The sequence below is a fragment of the Pleurodeles waltl genome, chromosome 12 (assembly GCF_031143425.1).
Source record: "Pleurodeles waltl isolate 20211129_DDA chromosome 12, aPleWal1.hap1.20221129, whole genome shotgun sequence".
NCBI classification, from domain to species: domain Eukaryota; kingdom Metazoa; phylum Chordata; class Amphibia; order Caudata; family Salamandridae; genus Pleurodeles; species Pleurodeles waltl.
The window spans coordinates 282,419,106-282,446,806 of record NC_090451.1 but is presented as its reverse complement, the minus strand read 5'-3'; the positions used below and the strand labels follow the sequence as shown (position 1 = coordinate 282,446,806).

At 42.3% G+C, this 27,701-nt stretch overlaps 1 protein-coding gene across 3 annotated transcripts in view; it reads left to right on the top strand.

Annotated features, from left to right (window-relative positions):
• Positions 1 to 27,701, top strand: part of NFATC3 (nuclear factor of activated T cells 3) — an 821,290-nt gene that overhangs the window by 631,062 nt on the left and 162,527 nt on the right. For all 3 annotated transcript variants that reach the window (XM_069216237.1, XM_069216233.1, XM_069216234.1), the window contains one exon: positions 8,214 to 8,340. In XM_069216237.1, the coding sequence (XP_069072338.1) occupies positions 8,214 to 8,340 (127 nt within the window). The remainder of the gene's footprint in view (positions 1 to 8,213; positions 8,341 to 27,701) is intronic.

Genomic DNA, 27,701 nt, shown 5'->3' with positions numbered 1-27,701 from the left:
GCCAGCTACATGGTCTGCAACAGTGAGCAAGGAGAACAAAGAACACATGGAAGTCTGTGGCAAAAACATACTGGCTGGATGCATAAAATGGCCACCATCCACATGGTCAAACAACACCGGCGAGCAAAGGAACCATGGAGAACCAAGAACACATGCAAGCCTATGGCAAAACACACTGGCTGGATGCCCAAAATGGCTGCCAGCCATGTGGTCAAAAAATAACAGCTATCAAGGAGGCCTTGAGAACAATGAACAGAACACATGCTAGCCTAAGGCAGAATCACACTTGCTGGATGCACAAAATGGCTGCCAGCCACATGGTCAAACAACAATGATGAGCAAAGAGACATATGGAACAAAGAACACATGCAAGACTATGGCAAAGGCATACTGGTTGGATGCACAAAATGGCTGCCAGCCACATGGTCAGACAACAACAGCGAGCAAGAAGGCATGGGGAACAAGGACACCTTCAGGCCTATGGCAAAAATACTGGCTTGATGGATGCACAAAATGTCTGCCAGGCAGCTACATGGACAAACAGCGAGCAGAGAGCAATCGGGAACAAAGAACGCATGCAAACCTATGGCGATAACACACTGGCTGGATGCACAAAATGGCTGAGAACCACATGTCAATCAACAACAGGGAGCAAGGGGGCATGAAGAACAAAGAACACATGCAACACATTTTAAATTTAATCCAATGACATCCCTGTCCTAAGTCAAGTTTTCAAACCATGTACCACAGAAACACTTATTTTCATGCACTGTTGACTAGTACTGGGCCTACTGGGTAGGTGGCCCATTGGAAGTCTCGGCCACGTTGTAAAATAAAGGAATATCGCAAATGTAACAAACATGGAGAAAGGGTGCTCAGCTGTGTAGCAATGTTCCTTTGCAAAAAATGAAAAATCTATGAAATGCAAAAAGAAACAACATTGACCCTTACTTAATCAAGGGCACCCATCACAATGACATTTAAAAATCAAAGTAAAGTACAAAGAAATACTGGTGCATGCCACGCAAACCACACCCTCATACAATAGTTTTTGAGCTTCCCTTTTTAAATTTTGTTTTTATTTCTAAACTGAGCAAAGGCCTTATTTTGAATTAAGAGGAAACGTTCATCCCATATAGAGCAACCATTTTGACATACAGAATAATAACTTTTACCTGCACCATAACTAAAAGAATTACTGCCAGCACCTGTCTAAAGTGCAAAGTACTCTAAATAGTAGAGAAAATAAGACAAATACACATAAATACAAAAAATCTACAGTAAACATATGATGAATATGCAAAGAAAATGCTAAAAGCTCAAAAAGTGCAAAAGCGCCTTTTAAAGTGGCATCCTAATTATCAAAAGTACATTGCTGCCTTTCGCAAGATATAACAGGGATCGATAATAGAACCAGTACATGAACGATTCTTTAGCAAAGACCAAAGTGCATACTAGCGCAGCAGACCACAGTACTGTTATTAACTGTGGTTGAAATTAATAAACATAAAGTGGACTAGAGGTTCTTTGACAGTAGAAATGGACATCAAAACAAATAACTAAAGAGCCAGTGAGTTGATGGGTACAGCTTACCAAAGCACCAGTAAGAACGGTGAAAATTCTAACAGTATACATTCTCAGCACTATCCATTCCTTAGCTCACGATATGTACTTTACACATAGGCTGCTGGCGAATGCAACTAAAGATATCCAAATAGTGGCTTGCCTCTCCAGAATAACCATCCGCCGAGCATAAGCTTCCTCAAAGGTCAAAGTTCGGTTCAGTTTATCCAGCCAAACCTTGATAGTGGGGACATTAGTAGACATTGGAGGATCAAAGATAGAGCTGCTGATACAAAATATTGTGCATGCACACTCAGTTTTTGAGTAGCTTGTGACACCCCAAAAAAAAAAACTAATGTGGGTTCTGGCACGAGTCTAGTTCATAGGCACTGACCTAGAATCAAAATACTTTTTGCCAAAAGAGAACCAGTTGAGGACAAAGGAAAAAAAATATGTAGCCAGTCCCCTTTGTCATGCTGAGTACATCTAAAGCACTGATTTTGGAATGCCTGGAAATATTTTATGGATTGCATAAGGAGTATAGTATGCCAGCCACCTTGATGAAAGCCACATCCTCCTAATGTTTGCAGCTCTAAGATACTTGTACCCATTCAGTTGGGTTCACCCGACAACCAGTACGCTCTTTTAGCTTATTTAGATGGCTGTTTATCAGAGGGGAACCGGAAAGCTTTCTAAGGGTCCTATGCAAGTTACCCACCCTTGTCAATTCTGTATAAAATACTAATTTAACCAAGGCTTGGGCTGCGTCACTTGTTGCTTGACAATTACTTGACAGAAATCTAGATACCTGCACAAACTCATACCAGAAATGAAGGCATATTGACTCTACACTCTGCTGCAGCTCTTCTCAGGTTATCAACCGATTGCCAATAAATAGCATTACCTAGCTCACGGTACCCCCGAGAGGCACCGCTCTTGAACTCTGAGGCCTAAAGCATTACTGAACAAACCTATGGCAGGCTGGCACTTGCCACACTTTAAACAAAAGCTGTAGCACAGCCTCTGAATCTGTAAGCACCTTTTACCTCGTCCTTTTCGAAAGCCTAGGCATCTTTAGAAAAACAGAGAGCTCAATGCATACTTCCTGAACCATTCAAGCTAGCAAGAAATTGTCCAGATACCCCAAAACCTTTCCTCTCTGAACTGTGATGTCAAGCCATGTGGCCTGGTAGTATGAAAAGAAAATCGGGTAACACCAGTGCCTTTGATCTTTTCCCAGTTGAAGATCTGAGTAATTCACCCAAGAGGTTTTACCAAACCACAAAAATCAATTAATTAGGGAATCTAATTCTAATTCTTGAAATTTTTAAGGGTAAACTTGAAAAAAAAGAAATAGTTGCAAAATCTACACTTCAATGAGGGATACTCCCCCAACTAACGACAATCTGAGAAGCGCCCATCTAGCAAGTAAAGTAGTTTAATTCAGGTCAAACAAGTATGAATACTTCTTTGTTACAGAAATCCCTAGATACTGAGCCAGGCGCTTCGAGTTAAACTGATCCTGCAAGTTCGGGCGCAGAACAGACAATGGAGCTTTAAATAAGAGACGCAGTCTTACTGGGTTGATCTTATACCCCCCTTTGCATATTCTAAATTGAGCCAATCCTGCCTTCGATATTTACTGTATGAGCTTTCAAATAGAGAAGCATGTCGTCGACCTACAACTTAACTTTGGACATACCGTCTTGTGAGGGCTGAACAGAATCAGAGCTCGGAATTGTTGCCGCCAAGGGCTCAATAAATAAAGCAAAGACAATAGACCACATTGGGAACCTTTAGAGGGTATCTCGACTAATCTTCACCAGAGAAACTTCCCTTGCATTAACTATAACAGAAGCCTCTGGCACCTGTTATATATTGTGGAGCATATTAACTACTGGATCCGGGAACCCAAACTTTTGCCCTGTAAAAACTAAAGCGTCCCAGTTCACCACGTCAAATGCCTTTTTTACTTTGACTGCTTTCACGAGCCACCCTTCTGGCACAGTGAGCAACAGGACACTCAGCCGCTTGGAATATCCACGAATTCAATGCTAGGTTCTTGGCCGCTAATCTTGCCAAGCTCCCTATCTTCATAAACAGGCACCAGCAGCAGTCTCCTTCTGTGCCGCTCCTGACATCTTGTGACCCAGGAGCACTCACAGCATGATGAGAGGGAGGGCTTTAGAGCATGATAGCAGCGGATCATGTGGGGTCCGCCTGCTGCCGCTCAACCAGTTTTTTAAGTTACTTGTGTGACATCGCAAAAACAGAGTCCTTAAATACAAATGTATATATGCAGGAGACAGAGAGCCAAGTGAAGAGTGACCAGGAGGTAGACCAAGCACTGAGAGGAGCCTGCTGGACAGGAACAGGACGTTGGAGTCTTGGGGCACTTCCTTCCTGTTGAGGAATAAAAAGCCTTTTTGCAGTAAAATAAAAACTTCAGTGGTCCGTTGGAGAAGAAAATCCACTTGAAAATCTATTTTTAAGTAGATTTAGCTGCTTCTCGAATAGAAAATCTGTGTGAGGTGCGGTCGCAAGTAGAACTATATTAACGCTGTTGCAGCTGCAAAATTTCAACAAAAAAAAAACTCCCTTTGTGCCGGAAGAGGGAATTGGGGAACGCCGTACTAATCCCCGTAGCGTCAAGTGCCCAAATTCCAAAAACTACGGCAGCGGAACTGAGTTTTGTGCCAGGCTTTGATTGATTAATGCTTGTTTCAGTATTTTTCTGTACTGTTTTGAGGTTCAAATAATTGAACGTGTTTAATCCCAGCCCTCCAGTAATACCTGACTGGGAGGGTCCCAAGATTCCAATAATGATTCAGCATTGGGCCCTGGATTCCTGTAATGATTAAGTGGGGGTTCACAGACGTCAAAAGCTTTAAGGGCCTTGGGTCATACAAAATTAGAAACTGTAGTTTATTTATGCTTTCCATAGAGTTCTGAAATTCATATGTCATCAAATCAGTAGTGCATTATAAACAGGGATTCAGCACAATTACTCGGCTACAATAATATTACATAATGGAAAATTTCCTAGCTGCTGTAACAGAAAGTTTCAATTCTAGTGAGGACACGTAGACGAGGATTAGGCTTAACTTTCCTCACTTTATCTGCACCAGCAGCCACAAGATTCAACATTAACAATAACCACATTTCCCTTGAATGAGTGGGGAAAATAAAAACAAAGAAAGGGAAATGTCCAGTCATCACGTAGATCGCCACCATAATGGGCTGTGGAGGACTTCCTTCCTCCTCTTTCTTCGCTGCTCTGGCAGCAGGACAGTTGTCAGGCTTTTTCTCTTTAATGGTACTGCCCTCTGGCGCCGCAGCGGTACTACTGAGCGCTCACATTCAATGTGCTTCGTTATCTGCCAAAGCAGACCAGAGGCTTCATATTGTTTTCTGATATCTTTGTGTTGCTGTTGGCTAGCTCAGCTGTGGGAGAATTTCTTAGTCTCCTACTCAGCCGCCATCACTAGCTCAGGTGCATGGTGCAGTTTCCGACCACTAGGGGGCCCATGCACGATTGAGACCAAGGGACTAACATCTCAGGTGTCATTTATTAAGGTTTCTAAAATCTTATCTCAGACATTAATTTTTAGTGAAATTACTTAATTCCATCGCAAAGCAGACCTATACGTGCCGAGTAAAACAGGTAAAGAAAGCTCCCTAGACAAAGCGGCGGAGTCATTTAAAAGCTGCATCGGATGAATAGGACATACACACCTCTTTTGACAACATATAAACTGGGCTATAAGGGAAAGTCCGATAGATGTTCAATAATTTGTTTCAGAGTCTGCTTGAATGTACCATTTTTGTTTAAATAATGACTTGGCAGACGGGGGAAAATTAAAGAGTGGGTCCAGGTTTAAGAAAATGTGGCAAATCTCCTGTAAACATAAAGACCCCAGGGCCTGGGTGGAATCCCTTTGTGATCTCAACAATTGGATTAGTGTTAATAAACCACAGTGAAAATAGAGCCCCTGGGCCTAGCTGTGTGCCAGCAAATATTTGTTGTGACCTGTGAATCTGAATTTTTTATTAGGTCGGGAGACAAATTATTTTATATTTGACAGGTTTTTACTGAAAAAGGATATTGAGATCGATTGATGATGGTTGATTGCTGTCTACAGCACCCTCCATCTTTATGAACGAACACTGCACCTTAGACTAATGTTTTCAGCTACATTTCATAATTGACAAGAATGGCCTTTTAATACATACAAATCTGTTCCTGATTTGTATCGACCTAAAAGCTGCATTTGGTTCAGTTAACTGTCTTTATAAAATCTAGGGATGGATTCAGATGTGGTAAAACCTCTTTAATTTATTATTATGATTATGATGATTATAATAATTCAGCTGGAGTAAGAATGGAGCAATTAATTCCCATGTGCAAAGGATCTGCGACAGCATTTTGCTGGCGTACACCATTCTATTATTTTTCAGTGACTGGTGTCTGCACAATCTTTAGTACAAGAATGCTGATGTTCATTATGTATAGATAGTGATACTGTGAAAAACAAATATCCAGCTAACCAAGAATGACCCAGTGTCTCGAGACCTTGAAACATCAAGGTGTGGAGGAGTTACAAGACCAATGAGATCACCACTAAAAATTAACAAGCACCAAAGAGTTGTGTGGTAATTCAACTCTTCGACAGTTTGACACATGACATATTGTTGCATTGACCTACACATCTTGTTTAATGAGATTTATATGTTTGTATGGTTTGTGTAAGCTATAAAAATATGTATTCCCTCTAGAAAAAAAACCATTAAAAGAAAGAAAAAGGAGATCTCAGGTGGCTTATAAACAAGCTGCAGTTGCATTCCCGTCTGTGTAATTCAGTTTCTAACCCAAATCCCAATAGGGAAGCCACAGCCTTTAAAGCAGAGTTGTCCACATTACATTTCAGAAGCCAGATCAATACCAGATACTCATAACGATCTATGAGTTCACTTTGAAAAATCTGTATATTTAAATTTATCTTGTGTAGATATCCTGAAAAAGTCATGCATAGGGCCTTCCTGTATCATTGTTGTAACACATCATTAAAAAGTCCTTGATCCGCAAAACAACTACAGTTGAGTTGGATAATGAAAGCTAACGTTAAATGCCAAAAGAATATTTAGCTTATGGTGTACTTTATAGATGGACATATAACCAATTCATGTTTATGACTCTTTGTATGCCAAACGTGAAGCAATTTAAGTTGTGCAGGGACATCTCGTAAGTTATTTTCTGGCACCTCCTTTCTGTTTTGTGAAGTTTATTTCACTAAAGTAGCTTTAAGATTCAAAAATTTGATATTTGTAAAAATCTTGTGTTTAAATACGTATCTATTTTGACAACTGAAGTGTTTGTATGTTTGTATCATCTTGCTCAGTCAGGGAATAACGTCTTTAGGCAGATGAGGAGAGGTGGGTCCCCAAAGCTTTACCTGCCCTTCATTGTTGCTCATTTTGGTCCCTTTCCTGTTTCTGGGCCTAGGTCAAGAGCCCCCACAAATCTAGCCTTTGCTTTTGCAAGGACTTGATTCCAAAGACAGGTGCCAAGGATAGAATGATGGGTAGCGTCAACCAGATCCCCTGCCAAGTCCTACATTTTCACTTCTACCTTTCAACTCATAGAGGTAGGGACTGAGCATTGTGGCAAAGTGAAGACTGTAAAGGAGAATACCAAGTCTATCAGCCTCTGACCTACTTCCAGCCACAGTTGTGTGGCCTCCTTTCCAGCACTGTCAGTTACTGCAATGACGGAGGTTGGCGCATTGTGATCTACAAAGGTACAGTAATCCGTTTTTGAAGTTAAAACGCTCTGCCTTTAATGGGCAGAATCTCCTAACCTGCAGACCTTTACAGACTGCCTTCTTTCTACCCCTGTGGTTTAATCTTAATCACTGCTCGTCCTATGCCTGCATTTGTGGGTTTTTCTGCCTCTTCTAAGTCAAATCGTATAAATGCATCTGTCAAATAACAAATACCGGCTGTTGGGTAACTCAAAATGCCTCCTCTCCACACAGTGTGTGAAGAAGGGGGCCCCTAAAGCCTCCACATATTCCATAAATAGTTATTTACTTTTGGCTGAATTTGGTCCCCTGAACGGTTGACGGGACAGACTGGAGCCCTCCTCCCATCCCCTGCACCACAGGGACTCAAGTTACGCCCCTGAATACTGTGGTAGAACTAGTTACTTGACCCTTTCTTTATTTTGCTAACTTCATTATCGCCCGTCACCTGAAAATCGAACATTGATGCAACACTACTGGGTCTATTTTGTGCATCACTTTTCTGTCATGCCACTCCCTAGTGAAGTCTTCTAGGATCTAGATGCAAGAGTAAAAGCTAGTAATGTTCTTGAAAAATACCCCCTGACTTATTTCTCTCGCCAACCAGCTGATTGTTACAATTATTTTACAATAGCATTTACATGTATATTTTAAAATAGTACAATACACAGAAGCTCATAGTACGATTTTTTCACTCTTGTGTTGATAACAGCGATTCTTAAAGTAATACTGTCGGGTATAAGGGAGAATTGAGGAGTCGTTGGTTCCCTATTGCCTTTTCCAGTACCGAGCAGTTGAATTGACAAAAACATGGATCTTATGTCGGCTTATATTTCATGTTCCTTCTAGCCCACCATTGTGCTGGAAGTTCCCCCATACCACAACAAAACAGTGACAGCTGCTGTCCAGGTGCAGTTCTACCTTTGCAACGGCAAGAGAAAAAGAAGCCAATGTCAACGCTTCAGTTACACCCCAGGTACACTTATCTTCAGTATACTCTTAAAGACCGACAAGCGCGTCAATTATAGTAAGCAGTCCCCTTGTTTTCTGTCTGCTCATCTTCTGTTTTAAATGTTATCTTTTACGTTTCTGTGTGGAAGTTACGCGGTCCAAATTGCAGTATTGCTTGTGTCATGACTAAACAGGCGGTCTCGAGACCGGCTGTTGTAAGACAAAACACCACAAAGTATTTTTAAAATGTTTGTTATTTCGGATTTTAATTAATACACTAGTTTGATCTTTCACGATTATGCCTTCAGATCACGTTCATAAAAATAATCGGGTTAGACATTGGTTAACAGTGAAAAAGCCAACAACATGGAGAAGTGAAAATTAAAAAGGATAAAACAAAATGGTAATGGAAAACGTGCCCCTTCAGTTAGGCCGTGGCTATTTTAGTGAGTGATGTCTATTTTTAGAGAGATGCGAAGCCGAAATAAATACATTCAAAAGGCAAATTAGTGTACGTTTATCTCTGCTATTAAGAAAAATTAACATTTTTAAGTACAGTCCTCTTCTGACGGCCCTGCTGCCTTTGGCTAAGGAAAAGCCACAGGGAAAACGTGACCCATCTGGAAGCATTTAAAAATAAGACTTGTACAAGGAGCGCGTCTGGGGTAGTGTTAGTGGTGGTGGCTTGTTTATATACTCTGAACTTGAGGAATGAGAACGAGAGGCGCCTGGTGACCTTGGGAGCTTCTGAAGTTTCAAAAGCTGCCCCAAGTTGATCCAGCCTCTGGCACCATTATTAATTTCTTGCACTTAAATCTTTTTCTAAGTTTAGAGGGGTGAAGAGAAGAAACACATTCAACCATTCAGTTTAAAATTACAGTCTAACCGATCTGGTCCCTCATTGAATCTCAGGCAAACTGAAAGTTCAGAAAATGTATTACAAATTCAAAGCCAAACTTATGTGAAGGAGTCTCAAAAATATGCTATACAAGTACAGAATGACAAAGGTGAATTAAAGTGTGGAGCAAAATTGAAACTTACTAACATCAAACAACCCAATACTTAAGTAGCAACAGTACAGAAATAAGAAATAACACTTGGTGCTCCGAGTTTAAGCTTTGGTTCTCCTGCCTAACCATTGAACCTATATTTACCTTACTAGTCTAATAAGCTACAAGAAATCCTAAAATTATCTAGCTTGTAATATTGGAAATGAAGCAAAGTGTCAACAATGCAGAAACCTCAGTTGAGGTTTCAGAAAGAGAGATGTGTGCAGCATAAAGCCACATCAGCCAAGCAAAAAGGAAACAGAGGTCTGTACCGCTTTAAGTTTCTAAAGGTATGCTCTAGTCAAAGGGCAAAAAGGTTATGAATCTCTAACTAAAACACTCTTATCCCCTCAAGCTTCTGATACTTTAAGTCACTATCAATAACATTCCATAGTCTGTGCACAGCCATGAATGGTGCACTTTAATTAGGCTTTCATTTCTTGATTCAGCCATCAGGACGACCTTGAATCCTTTGTCTTCAGGAAGCCAGAGGACAATTCCCTTTCACAGCAACTTGTTAAAACTTCCGTCCTTGGCAACCTGTCTTCTCATTCCCCCTTATCTATAACAAACAACACGCTTTCATTAAAAGAAGACTCGTTGATGCACCTGCAAATAAAGAAATACACAGAGAGAGCTGACTTACACATTGAAGGTAGAACACAAGAAGAGCATTTTCAGGCCTCATCACCAACTTAATTTAGCATAACCCTTAATGAACATTCAAAAACGTGGTTATACATGAATTTCACTTAAACAATACAAATGAGGAATAACTATGAAAATGTCGATTAACTAGAAAATCATAATATTCATTTGTGGAATAATATTGCATACATGTGATTTGCATGTAATCATTTTATGTCTTTACTTATAAATGCATTTCAGTTCATGACTTTGTTTCTTCATGTGCATGAGTACATTTGAACACGTATATGTTGTTGAGTGCATTTTATTTCTCTATTCAGACGCGTTATATATGTTGTTGAGTGCATTTTATTTCTCCTTCTGGAACGCATAATGGCACATCCAAGTTATGCTCTCTCAAAGTGATCTTGAAATTCACCCAGTGTAGTTTGGTGTGTTTCTCTTCATAAAACATGTTTTACAGGCAGTTCACAGGTGAGACTCAAAACGTACAGCCTCAGATTTCATACAATAGTCGTGACAGGCTGCTTCTATGGGGTTCATGACAAGGTTCAAAGTAGACCTCCTGAACATCAAGGAATTACATTTTAAATAGCAGTATCACCCTGAAGGATTAACTTGTTCGTCCTGAATTAACAGTCACAAAACCACATGTTAGTTGAAAATATCTACAAGCCCATCTCCACATCAAATATCGCTCTAATATCAGTTTTAAGAATATTAAGGAAATGCTTTCCAGAAACGCTGGCTGAACGTTTTTTGAAAATACACAAATTTTGTGACCACACACAAGATTATCATTTTGGGTTAAAAAATCTCCCAAACCAATACATCGTCATTGTCTGTAAATAGCTATTTTGTACAAAGATACTGGTGTTCGTTTTTAGTCACTGCACGTTTCAACCCCTGAAACCTTTCAGTTTTATTCATTTTCAGTTATGGCTCCCATATGGACTGCTCTGTCACATGCTGGGAATGCTCACCGAGAAACAGAGTTAGCCATTAGATGGTTGGGTTATAAACCTACATGTGAGTTTTTCAGTAGGGGTACCAAAGATGGCAACTGCACGCCAGCGAAGGCCAAAATTATGCAAGGGGCTGGAACAGTGTGTCAAAATAAAAGAGAGTGGCTAAGCTCTTCTTGGCAAAAGCTAAGAAGAAGCGTAAGGGTCATCGACGATCTAAAGCGATAACAAAACTCCTTGAGATCTCATAAGAAGCGGCACCAGCGCGATTCTTGATGCCGTTCTTCCAGAGATCGGTCTTGGTCCCCTCCGAGACGGCGCCGTACAGTGTGGGACGTCAGTCAACGATCACTCCTCAGCCTCAGAATCCACAGGCTTCTCCGGCGCCTTTGTTGATTGAGGTCTTCAAGTCCTCCGGTTAATTTTTCATCTGTGTTAACTTAGGAGCCGGTGGCACAAGCTTCGGATTCGGCCCAAGTGCCTCAAGATGAGCAGAGGTTTCCTGCCTTCCCAACTCCGGGAGTGGATCCAGAGGTGTTCCTTAATGCTATGTTTAGCATTTTCAACAGGGCAATGTCCCCTGCTGGTGCACCGGCTGGTCCCACAGGTCCATTAGCTTTCTCTCTGGGTACGCCGGCGCCGTACGAACAGGCCCCTTTTGTACCCTTCTATCCAGCTGAAGGTGCTGGTTCGGCACTGATGACGTCGTTGCCCCAGATGATGATGCCGACGGCGCCAAATGGTTCCCGATCGGGATGCAGTATATCTCCACCGCCAGAGCGTCCATCTGCTTTGAAACCGGCGTCGTCAACGTTAGCTAATTCTCTGTCGATGTCACAGTTGGAGGCCAGACTGAGGTCAAGGAGGAGGGCCTTGAGGCTCTTGGAGGAGCAGGAGTATCTGCAACATCTGTTGGAGGAAGGGGAGATTCCTGAGCCTATGGGGGAATTTCAGGGTCTGGATGCTGCAAGTGGCCTAGATACATCTCCTGAGTGGTATCTGCCAACCCTCTCTATAGGTCTTATAGAGGCCGGGGGAGAGTATAACATGAGGAGCCACTCAGCAGCCTCCCACCTCATCTTCTTCCTCTGGGGGAACCCAACAAGGAAAGCAGCCCTAGTTTTCTCTCCATCTTGATTCATACTTCTCCTGTAGATCATTGTCTCCACAAGTGGGAGTTAGTCACATTGGACTCTTGGGTGATGAATATTGTGGGGAAAGGTTATGCCCTTCCTTTTCGGGAGTTTCCCCCTCCCACCCCTCCCCGTTATTCATTTTGCATGAAAGATCATCTCCTGTTGCTTCAGCAGAAGGTGCAAGTCTGTTAAAGGGTGCAGTGGAGTTGGTTCCAGAGCAGGAAAGGGGTCAGGGATGCTATTCGAGATATTTCCTGATCCCCAAGAAGGATGGTCGATTGAGGCCTATCCTGGACCTGAGGATTTTGAATTGGTTCCTAAAACAGGAGCAATTCAAAATGCTGACTCCAGCACAGGTGCTTCTGGCGTTGAACAAGAAAGACTGGATGGTGTCTGTCGACTTGCAGGATGATTATTTTCATAGCCCCATTCTGAAGTCGCACAGGAAGTATCTCCGGTTTGTGGTAGGGTCGCAGCACTACCAGTTTGCAGTCCTTCCTTTTGGTCTTACTTCCGCACCTCGAGTCTTCACGAAGGTGATGGCGGTGGTTGCAGCGGACCTTTGAAGGAAAGGAGTATCTGTATTCCCTTTCTTGGACGATTGGCTGATAAAAGCCAAGCCCTCAGAGCTTGTGCATCACTTGCAAATGACAACAATGTTGTTGTTGAACCTGGGCTTTACTGTAAACGTACCCAGATCTCACCTCGAGCCCTCTCAGTGCCTCCTGTTTATAGGGGCAGAACTGGGTACAACATTAAATCGGGCCAGTCCTCTGCCTCAGCAGGTTCAGGACATTCAGGCATTGATGCCAATGTTTTAAAAGGGAGCGGCTGTTCCGGTCCTCAAGGTCTACGTCTGCTTCGTCTGTTGGCTTCTTGCATTCTGTTGGTCACTGATGCACGTTGGCACATGAGGGCTCTCCAGTGCTGCCTCCACAAGCAGTGGTTTTCAGTACATAGGGGATCTCGAGGAGTCGATAACGATCTCCAGAGACGCTGCAGCGGATCTAGGATGATGGGCTGTGGGCGGTAATCTTTCCCACGGAAGGCCATTTTGTCTACCTTCTCCGGTGGCCACTGTCTTAATGGATGCTTCCACTCTAGGGTGGGGAGCTCATCTGGGGACCTGGAGATCAAAGGTCTTCAGTAGAACAGATGTTTCACATCAATCTGTTGGAATTACAGGCAGTACGTCTGGCTCTCAAGGCCTTCCTCCTGTCCCTTTGGGTGTGTCAGTTCAAGTCTTGACGGACAACACCACTGTGATGTGGTACATCAACAAGCAGGGAGGATTAGGGTTGTATCTTCTCTGCAAAGAGGCTCTGCGGCTTTGGTCCTGGGCACAGTACCATTGGATTTGCAAAGTAGCAAACCATCTGGCCAGAGTTCTCAACGTGTGTGCAGACCGTCTCAGTCGGCATTTCTCGGCTAATCACAAGTGGTGTCTCCATCCAGACCTGGTTCTTCTCATCTTCCGGATGTGGTGATTTCCACATATAGACCCGATAGCCACTCTGGAGAACGCACACTGCCCTTTGTTCTGCAGCTCCAGTACCCGGTGCAGGGAGCATTGGGGGACGCGTTTCAGATGTCTTGGTGAAACCAGTTGCTTTGCGTGTTCCCCCCCTCATACCCTTGATTCCTCGGGTCCTGAGGAAGAATCACCAAGATCGGGCTCAAGTCATTTTAATAGCCCCGGATTGGCCAAGAAAGGTGTGGTACACAGACCTTCTCCAACTCTCACTATGCCCTCCGCTCCATCTCCCTCTCCGGGCAGACCTCCTCTCGCAGGGGTTCTGCACCTACATTCCTGGAGATTGAACGGGCAATCTGAGTTCATGTTCTCTCCCTCCAGAAGTGGTGGATGTTATCTTATCGGCCTGGCGCCACTCCACCAAGACTGTCGATGCTAACAGATGGGCATAATTTGTTGCTTGGTGTGGAGAGAAGCAATTTGATCCCTTAAAGGCCCATTTGTCTGATGTTTTGCTTTTTGCTCTTTCCTTGGCACACAAGGGATGTACAGTTGTGACTATGAAGGGTTATTTATCGGCGCTGTCAGCCTTTCTGTGCCTTCCTGATCAGCCTTCCTTATTTAAAACCCTTATAGTTATTAGGTTCCTGAAAGGCCTGACTAACAAGTTTCCTCCCACTCCGTTTCTCATGCCTCAGTAGTATTTGAATTTGCTTCTTACTTTTTTAATGGGTTCACTGTTTGAGCCTGTGCATTCTTGCCCGTTGAGGTTTTTAGTTTTGAAAACCGTTTTCCTCACAGCTATCACGTCTGCTAGGCGTGTGAGTGAGCTCCAGGCTCTTAGTGTGAAACCTGCTTTTACAATCCTGTCATGCTGACCAGGTGGTGCTGAGAACCAGGGCATCTGTCCTTCCTAAAGTTGTGACTCCCTTTCATATGGGGCAATCTATAACACTCTTGTCCTTTTACCCTCCTCCCCATCCTTCAAAGGAGGAAGAAAGACATCATCACCTAGATCCAAGAAGGGCTCCGAGTTTTTACATTGAAAGGACAAGAGACTTTTGCATTGATGATCAACTCTTCGTTGGATATGTGGGCAAGATGAAGGGCAAAGCCGACCACAAGAGAACCCTTTCCAGGTGGGTCATTCTTTGCATAAAGATTTGTTATTCACTGGCAAAGAAGGTTCCTCCTGAAGGTATTCGGGCCCATTCCACCAGGGCTAAGTCTGCCACTTTGGCCTTGGCTAGAGATGTCCCAGTTGCTGAAATTTGTAAGGCCGCAGCTTGGGCTTCCCTCCACACTTTTGCAAAGCATTGTTGCTTAGACTTGAAAGTTAGGAGGGATGGGCATTTTATTTTGGGATTCTATTCATAAGGTGAGGAATCCACAGGTAGTTGTAGCCATCAGAAGAACAAGTTACTTACCTTCGGTAACACTTTTTCTGGTGGATACAGTAGCTACCTGTGGATTCCTCACAGTCCCACCCACCTCCCAGTTGCCTGTCTGGTCATACCAAGACTTCGTTTGCTACAAATGTACATTCATTTTTGGTGTTGTTTATATAAACAAATACTGTGATTTATATTTGTATTTGGATTGGTATATATATTGTTCTTGTGAAGTTGGTATTCACCTGTTCGCCTCGAAGGCACGTTAAAAAATGGTGAAACTGACATCAGCACACCGGCGAGGACTTCTTATTGCCACAATGACGTCAGACAGAGTCAAGTGCGGAGCCATGCAGTTGTGACGTCCTCGTCAACGTGAAGAGCTAGGAAGAAAATTTTCATTTAATGCTGGCGCATTGGGAGAATTCATAAGGTGAGGAATCCACAGGTAGCTACTGTATCCAGCAGAATTTTTTTTTACCAAAGGTAAGTAACTTGTTCATATATTACAAATGCTCAGCCTGTTCCCTTGTTGTTGCTCCTCAATGTAAGGTTTTTGTATAAAATGATATCCTCTTCAAAATCACAAATTCTCAACTACAACTATAGTTTCATGTTCAAAATGTCATCAGTTTACATAGAATAGAATCTGTTTTTTTCTGAAAGAAACACAGGAACGTATGCATACATTTAGTAACATAACCAAACTCAACCCAAAATGGTTTAATCCTACGAGTTTCCCAATCATTAATTTGGGCAGGATGGGCACACTTTGAGAGGCTGGAAGTACTTGAACCTTTTAAAACCTTCACCCATCTGATTAGCACCAAAACGTCCAGGGTAGATTTAGCCATTAGTTCAAATAAAGACCCTTTTATTTCCTTGGCCTGTATTATCCAGTTGGTTCTGGCAGGAACGTTTGCAACTCAGAGACTCCACTGCAACAAACAGAATGCAGAAAACGTATGAAAGAGAAAAACTAGTATGGCTTTCATGGCAAAAAATACAACCACTACCAGCTTAAAGTACCGGAGTGGGAGGAATCCCCAGGGGCCTGTGTATCTTCATTTTTCACCTCTTGAAAGAACCAATCTAAGCAGAGTGGCAACAAAACACTTCACGGTACGTACAATAAAATGCCACAAATGCTGATAGACCATGCTTACAAAGCTCTACCACTGTTCAAAAAGTAGCAGATAGTTTAAGAAAACCATGAGAAGATCACAAACGGGGGAAATTAACTAAAACTACGACTCCACAGTCAAGTAATTCCTGATTTTGAGAAGGATATTACTGAAACCAAAAACAGTAAGTACCACTCATCTACTGGACACAAGAGCGGAGGCTGAACCTTTGTAATCTCCATCATTATGTTCATATTGAGTTTTGTCACTTAAACAATACAGTTTGTCTTGTTACAAACATAGAAATGCGTGGGTAGTTATAGTAACGTATCCAGACTCATAGTGCCTTAACTCATCCAGTTTCTTAGTTACTAATCTATCTGGGTGAAAAGACCTTGCCACGGCAGTTGCTGACTTTTGAAACCTTAAAATAATTTAACCTTCTGTCACCAAAACGTCCATGGCAGTTCCAGATATTCCGAAAGAGAGATTCGAGCTGGTCTTTTATTCCATCTGTCTTTTCCCCAGTGGGCTGGAGCCATTGACGGGCGGTTTTGAAAGCCCTGGGCTGCTGCTCGTGCCCCGTCCCTTTCTCTGTCTCAACAAGGTTAAGTATAGCAGATACACGGGACTTCAAAGAAAGAGAGGAGGAAGACGGTGAGAAAGAGGTTAGTGCTGGAGCATAGAAAAGGGAAGAGAGAATGAGTGGATGAAAAAAAAGAGAGCAAGAAGAGGAAGGAAACGGGGCTGGTTTGAGCATTTTTGTCTGGTGAAATTTTGACTAAAGACCATCTTTTCACCTGCTGACCGAGAGTCTTCTTGTTTCCTTGACACAGCACTCTTCCTACCCCCACTGAATGTTTTTATTGTTTTTTTTGGCCCAGTTGTTGAGTTGTTCTTCTTTCAAGTCCTTACTCTCTTTGTCCTAGTTACTGTGTATTTTTTGACTTGGGGTGTTCTCATTTCTTGTATGATTCAGTTGCATGGTGTGCGTCCCATCATTCTGTTGTGTTCTCGTTTCCCAGTGGTCGAGCAGAGGGGTAACTATTATAATTATACTCCGTATTTTGAGTGTAGATAGGGAAACTGTATCCTTATTCCAGTGATGGGGAATCTTTTTATGGTTGCAACTTTCCCCTCTACAAGGAAGGAGTGATTCTTTATCATTTTGCGTCGGTGTGCATGTTTGTGTTTCTGTGTGATATAGCCCTTCTTGTCAAAATTAGTTTTTTGTGCTTATTTTCAGTACCTCTGTTAAGCACATTCATAAACGTCAATTTCACAAAATTGGTGTAGAAAAAGTGACATCACATGCCCTTTGACCTCCACTTTTACTCTCAGACATACTTACACATATGCAAAATCACACTTGCATACACTGTCTCTCACACAAAAACAATCACTCTTAGTCACACTTAAAAGCATTTTTACTTACCTCAGCTGCCATGGAAGGACGTATTCCAGCTAGTTGTACCTCATTTTTATTACGCTAATATTGAATAATATATTATTAATCACTATTACTGTAACATAAAATGACAGAAAGCAAACAGTGGCGCCTCAACTGAAGTCCTTAAGGATAAGCTTTCATTGTGTTCCTGGCACTGATTTTGCCACCTCTGAAGCCAGAGGGCGCAAAGGCAGTGCCAGGGGTCGCAAAAGGCAAGCCAGGGGTCGCAGCTGCGACCCCTAAATGACGTTCGTTGTTACATTCTATCTCAGACAGTAAGCTAATACTCCGAGTGTATGTCGGTGTCTCCCTTCCCCAGTGAGGGTGCCTCGCTCTTTACATCGCTGTTTCCTTTTGGAGTGTATCTGTTCCTCTATCTTGGTGTACATCTGTTCTGTCTTGATGTGTGTACATTTCCTGTACCAACCACAGATGTCCACTATTCCACTTTCGGTGTATGTCTCTCACCTTGTAATCTTTTTAATGTTCTTTATTGATTTTCTCTATGTACAACACAGCCACGCAGTCCATAGTGAAAGGAGAAGTTACAAGGTAGCAGTATCAATTGCAGAGTAGTATGCAAAAGATCATACAATGTAGTCACATTAGTGGACATGCGGTTAGAACATTGGAGAATATGCTAGGGCATCGAACATACGTAGATAGAAGAAAAAAACTATTTAATGTTAAAACGATGAAACAATAAAATAACAGGCCTAGAATGGTAATGTGAAAAATGCAATTATGAAAGTCGTGTTGGGGGTGGGGGGCTGGGAAGGGGTTGCAGTTTGCCAAAAAATAGCAGTGATCAAGGGTTGTCACGGAGCAGTGCATATTTATCATTATAGTCTGTGACTAGAGATGTGAATGATGTGGGGAGGGACATCAAGCTGTGTGTACATGGGGTCTAGTGTAATTTCGATGCTTTCTGTAAAAGAATAATGTAAACCGTCCAATAACCCCACAATAGAGCGCTTTTGTAATCCCCTTACCAATTTAAGCTGCAGTGCAGTAGATATGACAGTGGTTTGCCATTGAGGTACAGGTGGTAATGACGAGGCCTTCCACTTCACGATGATAGAGTGCCAAGCTAATAGGAGGACCAAGTAAAGGATTTTGTAAGTGGCATTTGCAAGTTTGGGGCACTGTAAAGTCCGAGTATACAGCTTTCTAACTGGTAAAGGTATGGATTACCAGTAATGTATGACAATACAGTGCAGATGTCATTCCAGTAGGGGGTGACAAGTGAACAGTCTCAGAGCTTGTATGTTTCAAATCTGCACTAGGGGGAAGCACAGTGGGAGCAGTTTGAGCCGGTGTTTTCATAGGTGTTGCTCAGTCTGTCAGGAATTCTGTAGGCTTGATGCAGAATGTTGTTGTATGTATTGGCATTTAGTGTTCCTCAAGATTTTGTGTGGATGAGCCAGTAGTTTCTCCTATTCATTTTGTTATTAATGTTCAGCCTATGTTCTCTTCCATTGTGAGCTACAGTGGCACCAGTGGGTCCTGAATCTAAATCGGGATGGACCTAGCTATCTAGGCTGGGCGATTGTGACCTGAGCTGATAGTACATAGTGGTTGAACTTATGGGTCTGATGGGGGTTCTGTGGTTATTATGGCCCAGGATTGGGCAAATGTTAAAGTGAGACACTTGTGGAGTAGGAATTGTCTTGGGGAAGGCCGGATTACTCTGGTAGGGACTCAAAAGTGATGTGTGGCCAGTCTTGAAAAAGGACTTCCGGGCAGGTGACCTCCAAGTGTTCCCAAGTTTCAGTAGCTGTGACAGACGCATCCTGGCAGGAGGAGCAGAGCCTCACCAACGGTATCACAGGAGCATGCAGGATAATTTGTGGGGGGAAATTCACTGCCTGGCGGTACCTAACATGTGCTATGCGTGCTAGCTTATTAGTAGTTTTATGTAAGCCAGAGCATGGGATGAATAGCTCATGCACTTTGTTACGTGCCCCAGGAGCTTCAGACAACAGAGAGGTGGAAACCAGCCACCCAATGGGTAGGCCATTGGAGTTGCACTGCCAAATAATAGTGTTCAACATCGAGGGCCATTAAAACCCCTGCACATCAGGAACTTTTAATTTCACTAAAGAGATACTCCATCTGCCGTTGGCCCATATCCGGTCCCCTGTCATGCTGTCTAATGTGCAGAAGAGGCTCCTTGGGAGAGAAACTGGTAAATTAGCAGAATAATAAAGTAACGCCCAAATAACTGAAAGTGTGGGCTCCCATTTTAATACAGTGGTGATCTATGATTATAGCTTGCAGGAGACAATCTGGGCTTAGAGGAAAGAGTCAAGTTTTTGGACCAGTTAACTCCAAGTCCTGAGACCATTTTAAATAAGCTTGGCTGTTGTCATCAGTGTCATGTCATTATGGAAGTCTCTGATGCAAATCAAAACTTTATTTGCATAGAGGGACACAATATGTCTCTCTCCATCATATGTAATGCCCCAGTCCCCTCCCAACTAAATGCAGTTGTATTGCTAATGGCTCTATTGCCAGTGCGAAAAGGAGAGGGAAAGAGAGGCCCTGCCCAATGCCTAGCTTGACGCTGATAAAATCAGATACGGCCTATTTGTACTCTGGTAGTTGGGTCAGTATATAGTAGCTCAATCATCTGGTGTCATTTTTGGGCCTAGCCTCATGCAAAGCATCACTGTGGATATGTATTCCCTGTTCAGCATATCAAACACCTTAGCCAAGTCGAGGACCAGTCATGCAGCATGTAGACTGGAGCTACATTTAGACGACGTCGATGTAAATAGAATATATTCAGTGATATGGAGCGGCCTAGGATGACTCTCGTCTGGTCCTAATGAATCAGTGAAGGGAGAAGGAATAGTAAGTGTGATACTAAAATCTTACTGAAAAATGTTATATTCAGAATAGCTTGTGGTCCATATGAAGTGACCACCAGTGGAACACGGCTTGGTTTCGGGATGGAGATCAAGAGAACCTGCACATCATAGGGGTGACAGTACCACTGGTGAGCGCAAGATTATATAATTCAGTTAATCTGGGCTTCAGATTGTCTGCATAAACCCTGTAAAATTCTGTTGGCTTCCACGAAGGCCGGGGGCTTTGCATGTTGCGAAATGTTGTATAGCACACCAGTCCGTCCTGTTCAATGACCTGAGATTCTAATACCTTGAGGTGGTCAGCTGGTATACATGGTAATGTCAGTCCTGTCAGGAAGTCTAAAATGTGAGTTTGGTTTGGGTTAGTCATTGGGCTGCATAGCACATTGTAATGGGGACAGAAAGCTCTATGGGTAGATTCTTGCGAGTACACCGATACACCTGGAGAGACCCTAATGGAGGTGACAGTAAAGGAGATCACATCTTGTTTGACCAACCCTGCCAACACCCTGCTGGATTTGTCTGCGTCTGCATGGAATCACACAGTTTGTTGTTTATATTCTATGCAGCAGAGTGACTCCATGAGCTTTGCATGATGGTCTCTTGCTCAATGTAGTTTCCGTCTGTTAGTGATGTCGATCTTGGCAGAGCGTTCTAGGTTGTCTAATAATTTTGCAACTTGGTCTAATTCCCTCGCCAGTGACTGTCTTGCCCCAATGAGTGATTATATAAGTTGGGGTCTTAGTACTGTCTTAAGCATCGCCCCATTTGTCATGGCGTGTGGATGTGCCGAATCACTATTCTCAGCATAGTAGTGTTAAGATGGTGTCTCTGAGCTATCCACAAAAAGCATTATCCTCTAAAGATGAGGATTGGGGTCTCCAGGTTGGGACCAGTGGCAAGGATAATCTACCACTGTATTCTACATTGTGCATCAGGAGTTATATTGCTATAGGTCAAAGAAAGTGGTCAAGTCGCAGGTGAAGATTGTGAGGTGATGACTTTCCGTGTAAATGTGTTATTTTGTACCAGATATTTGCCCCGGTTTTATAGAACCAGACAATATCAATATTCTTTGACTATCTACAATCGTCCATGTAGCTTCAGTGTCCCTGGGCGGTGGGGGTGGGGGTCCTGTCCCTCAGATAAAATATCCTCAAACTGGTTTGACACTCAAAAAAATCAAGAAAGGAGAAGCATTAAACACTAAAACAGAAGTTAAGTAATTGTTAGAAAATGTTGCTAGCTAGTCACTGTAGGTAGAATTACTCTGACATGGAAAGATTACTAAAGGGGTGTCTGATCTGTAATGTGGGTGGTGGAGTATTAAGTACACTCTTAAGTCAGGATCAAAGTCAAAATCGTTCCAAAAACACTATTAGAGATGGGACCAGGATCTGTCCAGCCATAGCAGAGAAAACCAAAATAGTCATTACTTCTGCAGCAGTGCAGCAAGGACAGAAAACCTCTATTAAATATAAAGTACATTAATTAAATAGATATATTGTCACCTCCTGTATCAAAATTAGTCTTAACGATTTTCCTAAGAAAGGTCATAGTTTTCCAACTGTGGCTTCCTTTCATAGTTTTCCTTTCATGTTTGTGTTTAATTTGGGCTTGAGACTTCAAAAACAACACTTCAAATCCTGCTCAAGACCCTGTTGAACACAACCCTGTGTTGTGTCATAGACTTTTATATATGAATCCCTGTATGGGAATGTATTCTTGCGATGTTCATGACTGCAAACCCTTTTTTGTTGGAAGTTTGGAAAGGGGCAATCTCAAATGGCTGTTTTCAAAGCAGTACGAAAATGTTCTAACCTGGAAAATCGTAAAAGCCCAGTAACATATTCAGAAGATGATGTCCAGAGTGATGCCATTCTCCTTTAGATTGAGGAGCAGGATGAACATGATGTAATCACCTAATGGAATGAATCAAGCAGGACATGGAGACTTAACACACTGTTGTTCCCCTCCAAGGGGCACACCTGCATTCCATAATGTCATTCAAAAAGGATTCCATGCCTGTACAAACAATACCAACCAGTACTTGACCAGACTAAAACCTGTTCTCAGTCATACTAGTGAGCATTTACAAAACCTAGTCAGAACAAGACACCAAGAACTGAGAGGTAATTAACATTAATGTTCATACTTTGCTAGACTCACCGGGATAAACACTGCGCACAAAACAATGCTTTCTCAAAATACTTGGGATGGCCTTCCCTCAGATAAAATGTAAGTGCTTTAAAGTGACAGGTAATAGTAGAACATCAGGCACAGCAGTGACATGGTGGGTAGCTGACTTGGAGTTCTTGCATAGTCATTATAATTACCACCAGTTGAAGAAAATTGAGACATCACTCCAGTACACGACCAAACCTCCACAAGAAAAAGATGTAAGACAGTGTGCAGGAAGGCAAACTCATCTTTAATCACAGACACCTGCTGTAGGCATTTTAATATAGTAATCATTCCATGCTTGGGTTGGGATATCTGTGTTTAGTCGAGAGGTCCAGCTTCATTCCCAAGTTTCGTCTTTGATGGGGAGCATATTTACTACCCAAGAGCTGATGGTATGCTAGTGAATACAAAAAAAACTCTTCTAAGTCTATGGAGGCCATACTGTAGCAGCATTCCTTCTACAAATGTCCCAAGGGCAAGAGTAAAACTTATGGGCCAAAGGGCATTTTTATGTGACACTCCATCTGGGGAGGGTCAACCACTGCAATCTAACAAAGCCTGCAGTACAGAAGAGGAAATTTTCAAACCACCCTAAGAGTAAAGGCAGTGGCTCCCAAAGCAGGGACGCCCCTGCACAAAAACAGTGACATTGCATAACTAAAGATCGTAGCTGTTTATTCATGGCATGCAGGAAATGAATGCTAATCAATGGGTGTTCATGATTTCAGCAGTGAATATAGCATTGAGTTCCACATTCTAGCTCTCATCCCCACTGAACACATCAACATACTTGACTTAACACTTCAAGAAGAGGTTATTGCCTGTTGGCAAAAGGAGCAATAGAGGAAGTGCCTCTGTAAGGAGAGGGGGGGGGGGGGGGTTCTTTGTACTTTTTCACACTCAAGAATGATGGTATTTGGGTATTCATATCTACAGCCTATAGGGAATGCTATGTGGATAGATTGATGAGGGATATTTGTTTATGCTTTTCCTCTTCTGCGTCGTATGTCTTGTATCATCCAATGTATTGTGAGGCTCCAGTGACAATGACTCGGTCTGCCCCAGCTTTGACCCATCAACAATGGTTGTCCTGTCTGCTGGAGCTGTCGCCCTTTTTTTGCAGTTTTCTAGTGTGCACTAACTTATCCAGGTAATCAAGGAGGCACGGCACTAAACTACCAGGACATATTATGTGACATTGTGGAAACAATTTGCCCATTTCCTCAAACCATCCCAGGTCAAAATACTATACACATATATGCAGATAATCTCAACATCACCTTTTGTCCTTCCTAAAAACAGACTTGGCGCTCACTTCTGTAACAGTGGCCATGCACCTGCAAAACCAGAAATATCAGCCACTCTTCATGATATTATAAGCCACTCTTCTACACCTAAAATGAGTTTCCCACTGTGATCTTTACTAGTAACATCATAGAACTTGAGCACTTTCCATACTTGGCCCATCAGTACCCCTTTGAACAGTTGCACCCAGTTAACCTTTCCACCCCTTACACAGACAGTCATGCTTTTAGTGGCAGTAACTTAAATGTGTCGTTAGTAAGTAATGAGCTCTTTCTATAGGAGAACAGTATTTACAAATCTACAATGGCAGAGCTGTCCTAGGTACCTCTTCTCATTTTCTGTCTGATTGTGTCACAGTTGATCATTAACCAAACCATAGCTCTGTGTGGGTGCTTCACAATTCACAAAATATGATTGACAGATCCCTACACACCTTGAATGTCAAAAGGCTACTTACATAGCACCTTCATACGACTGATTTTCCTAGACTAAATAGTAGTTTATTGATTTCTCTTCACCACAAAAAGGCAATCTTATTTCTGAAACAGTTATTGCACAGTGGACGACGATATGCTGTACTTTACTGCGCTATGCCTGCAACAAATGCACACTCACGCGCTTCATGCATATTGCACTCTGAGAAAAGAAGCCACTATAGCCCAGGGCAACATTGATCGCTGGACATTTGTGAAGAGGCACCTGGTCTTCACTTCACACACTGACAAAGCTTTATTGTGTGAGCGTTTGTGCTAGGAAATAGGGACAAGTAGCTCAAACGTTCTTAGTTATTTCATGCTTCACCTACTTTTCACTCACTAACACATTAAAGTTGGGTGGTTCTGTATTCATTGTGTGCACAGCATGTGATCTACAACACCACAAACTCTAATCATAGTGTTACAGGTAAGTACTGCTTTTGCTTTCTTCTATCCTCAACTGCTGCGCAGAACTGTTAAATTTTTTGCAACGAACAGCCAAGTGGTGAACTAAAGCAACTGAGTTATATGATGTGCTTTTGCTTAAAGGTGTTTGTATGACTGTTTTTGGTATCAAAATGTTATAATTTCTGTGTAAGCCGGCAGTTATTTGTTTTGCTTGCCAAATGTAACTTTGAAATTAGTTATGCTTGATATATTATGAAGATTTGTGAACTATGAAGTTTTATGATACTGCTGCAACTATTCATATAGCTCACTACCATTCCTCAAGCCTACTATTGTGGTGGTATTTCTGCAGTTTGAGATTTTTTCTCTGACTGGAACCCTCTCCTAAAACTGGGAAAAACAATTTTCATTTAAAAGTGCCTCTTCTAATAGTAAAACATCATCCAGCAGAGTAAGTGAATTTCAGGTTTTTTAAAAGTGACAAACCATCCATGGTCTTTCATAAGGGACATGATTGTGTAGCATACTAACTAGCCTTTTTAATTACGTTTGTGTATCATGTCTTACATTAATCCTGCATTAATCATGTAGGTCTCCAGTCAGGTTACTGCCTGTGGCTCTGTCCTTGATGCCATCTGTTCCTCCTCAACCCCCCCTCGAACTCTGCATCAACCTTGATGTCAACTCCCAAAGTAGCTCGAAAATGCATACCTGTCCCTTCGATAGCATGGTGCATGGTTTTTATCAATAGGGCATGTACAAATTTATTATTAATATGTCATCACAGTAACTAGAACCCATCAACTATTTTTCACTGTGGCAGGCCAAGTTCGCCTATGTAGAAAACCAGAGTTCCGATTAAAAACCTAATATTCTATATTGTGATGGGGCTAGCTAGAACAAAAATTAAACAAACATTTTTAATAGTTAATAAAAATCCAATTTAACAGGAAAGTTGGTATTTTAATGACTATTGAGGAAAAATAACTCTTAGAAAGCTCCCCTTTCTATGCCTGCAGTTCCTGAAATCTAATTTGCATTTGCACTCAAACTTCTCCCAGCCAATTTTTTGCATTTGAATAGGTGTGAAAAGCCTCCTAGGAACCAACAATAGGTTAACCTGAGTAGGCATAGATGACTCCTCTGTACCTCACTGTATATACAGGACATGGGCTGTGGGCATCCTCTGTGACACTAAAATTCTAAATCCTGCTGGACTGACAAATCCTGTTTGACAGGTCTGCTTACTTTACACTTGAAAAGAAGGAAACAGGATGGTGAGGCAATTCTGTCTGGTTGCTGGAAAACCTTAATTTTGTTCTCCAGACATTTCTGTCTCTGGGTTAATTGTGGGTGCAGTGGCTGCTCCAAACCGGAGTTTAGTATTAGGTGTGGGAGGACACTATGATTACCATACTACACACTCTCCACACTCGTATCTAAGCCTCCAAGCCTACGTTTAGTATGACCAAAGACTTTAGGCATCTTGAAAATGCCCAAAGCGAGCAGGGTTGGCCCTGGAAACCTTTACTCCATTGGTTAGGGGATGCCCAGGAGTAGTTCCCATACACTAATGTATGCCAGTCATAAACATGCCACTTCCAGGCATTTCAGGACACTTTCTGACCTAAAAAAAGAACAGAAGAGGACTGGACCTGCGTCAGTGACCTTAGATGAGCCCTGAAGAGCTGGACCTGCTCACTTTTACCAGGACAGAGAAGTGAACTCCAAGGGTTGTAAGGCTTGTCTCGTGTTCAAGCTAAAATAGAACAAGGTACAAAAAGCCTTTCCTTAAATTACCCATCTGGCCAGTGGCATCTGATTCGCCTCTGCTGCTGCCCTCTGTCTGACACCCTGTGAGTTTCTAAGTGTTCCCCCCCCCCCCCCCCGAGATCTGGGGTGGGGGAAGCTTTAGAAGTGTACTCCTTTGGTGTATTGTGAAATAAAGGACTAATTCATAAGGTAACATCTCAGAGCAGGACTCATCTGGTTGGGGTATTCGACCCCACCATCACCGTCGGTCTCAAATTCCACTTAGGTCCCTATCTACCACAACAATTGACTATCATTGTCTCTATTACTACCTAAAACTGTAAAAATTCATGCCTTTAGTTTCCCTTATTGGATTTTTTTGTAATTATGTTACTTTAATTCTACTCTACTTTTCTTATTCAGTTTGCTAATTTTATATTTTAGCATTTTGACATTATTACTGTTTTGGTACCGCATAAATGCCCTGCCCATTCTGTGCCATAAGCTACCAAGATGTTGTGCTAATGTTAATTTAGTTATTTTGAGGGTTCACCCTGACAAAGGTCACGATATTTGCTTGAGGTAAGTAGTCACCCGCCCCAAATAAGTTAGTTTTTTTGCAGGATCATCTGTCCTTGTTTAGATCACCTGTTGTCATGCAGTTTTTAAAATGTTTTAGGCATATTCTCTTTGTCCCCCCCTTCCAAACACCACTTTTTATCCCCAGACAAACTAATGTGTAGGATCAAGGGACTTTTTTTCCTTAAGTTGTGACTTCTTTTCACATCAGACAATACATTATCCTTCCAACATTCTTCGTTCGGCCTCACTACTCGAAAGAGGAGAGACTCCATTGGCTGGATCCCAAGAGAGCCTTGAGCTTTTACTTGGATTGCACCAAAGACCAGGGGTGGAAGATCAACTTTTTGTGGGGTCCTCAAGGGCAGAAGAAAAGGCAAGGCATTGCAGAAAAGGGCTTAGTCAAGGTGGATAATCCTCTGCAGCTACACACTAAGAAGCAGCCCCAAGACAGACTTAGTGTACATTCCACTAGGGCCAAGGTTGGTTCCACTGCTTTGGCACGTAGAGTAAATGTCCTTAGCAACTGTAAAGCTATGATGTGGGTGTCAAGCCCTACTGTCTTGAAAGCC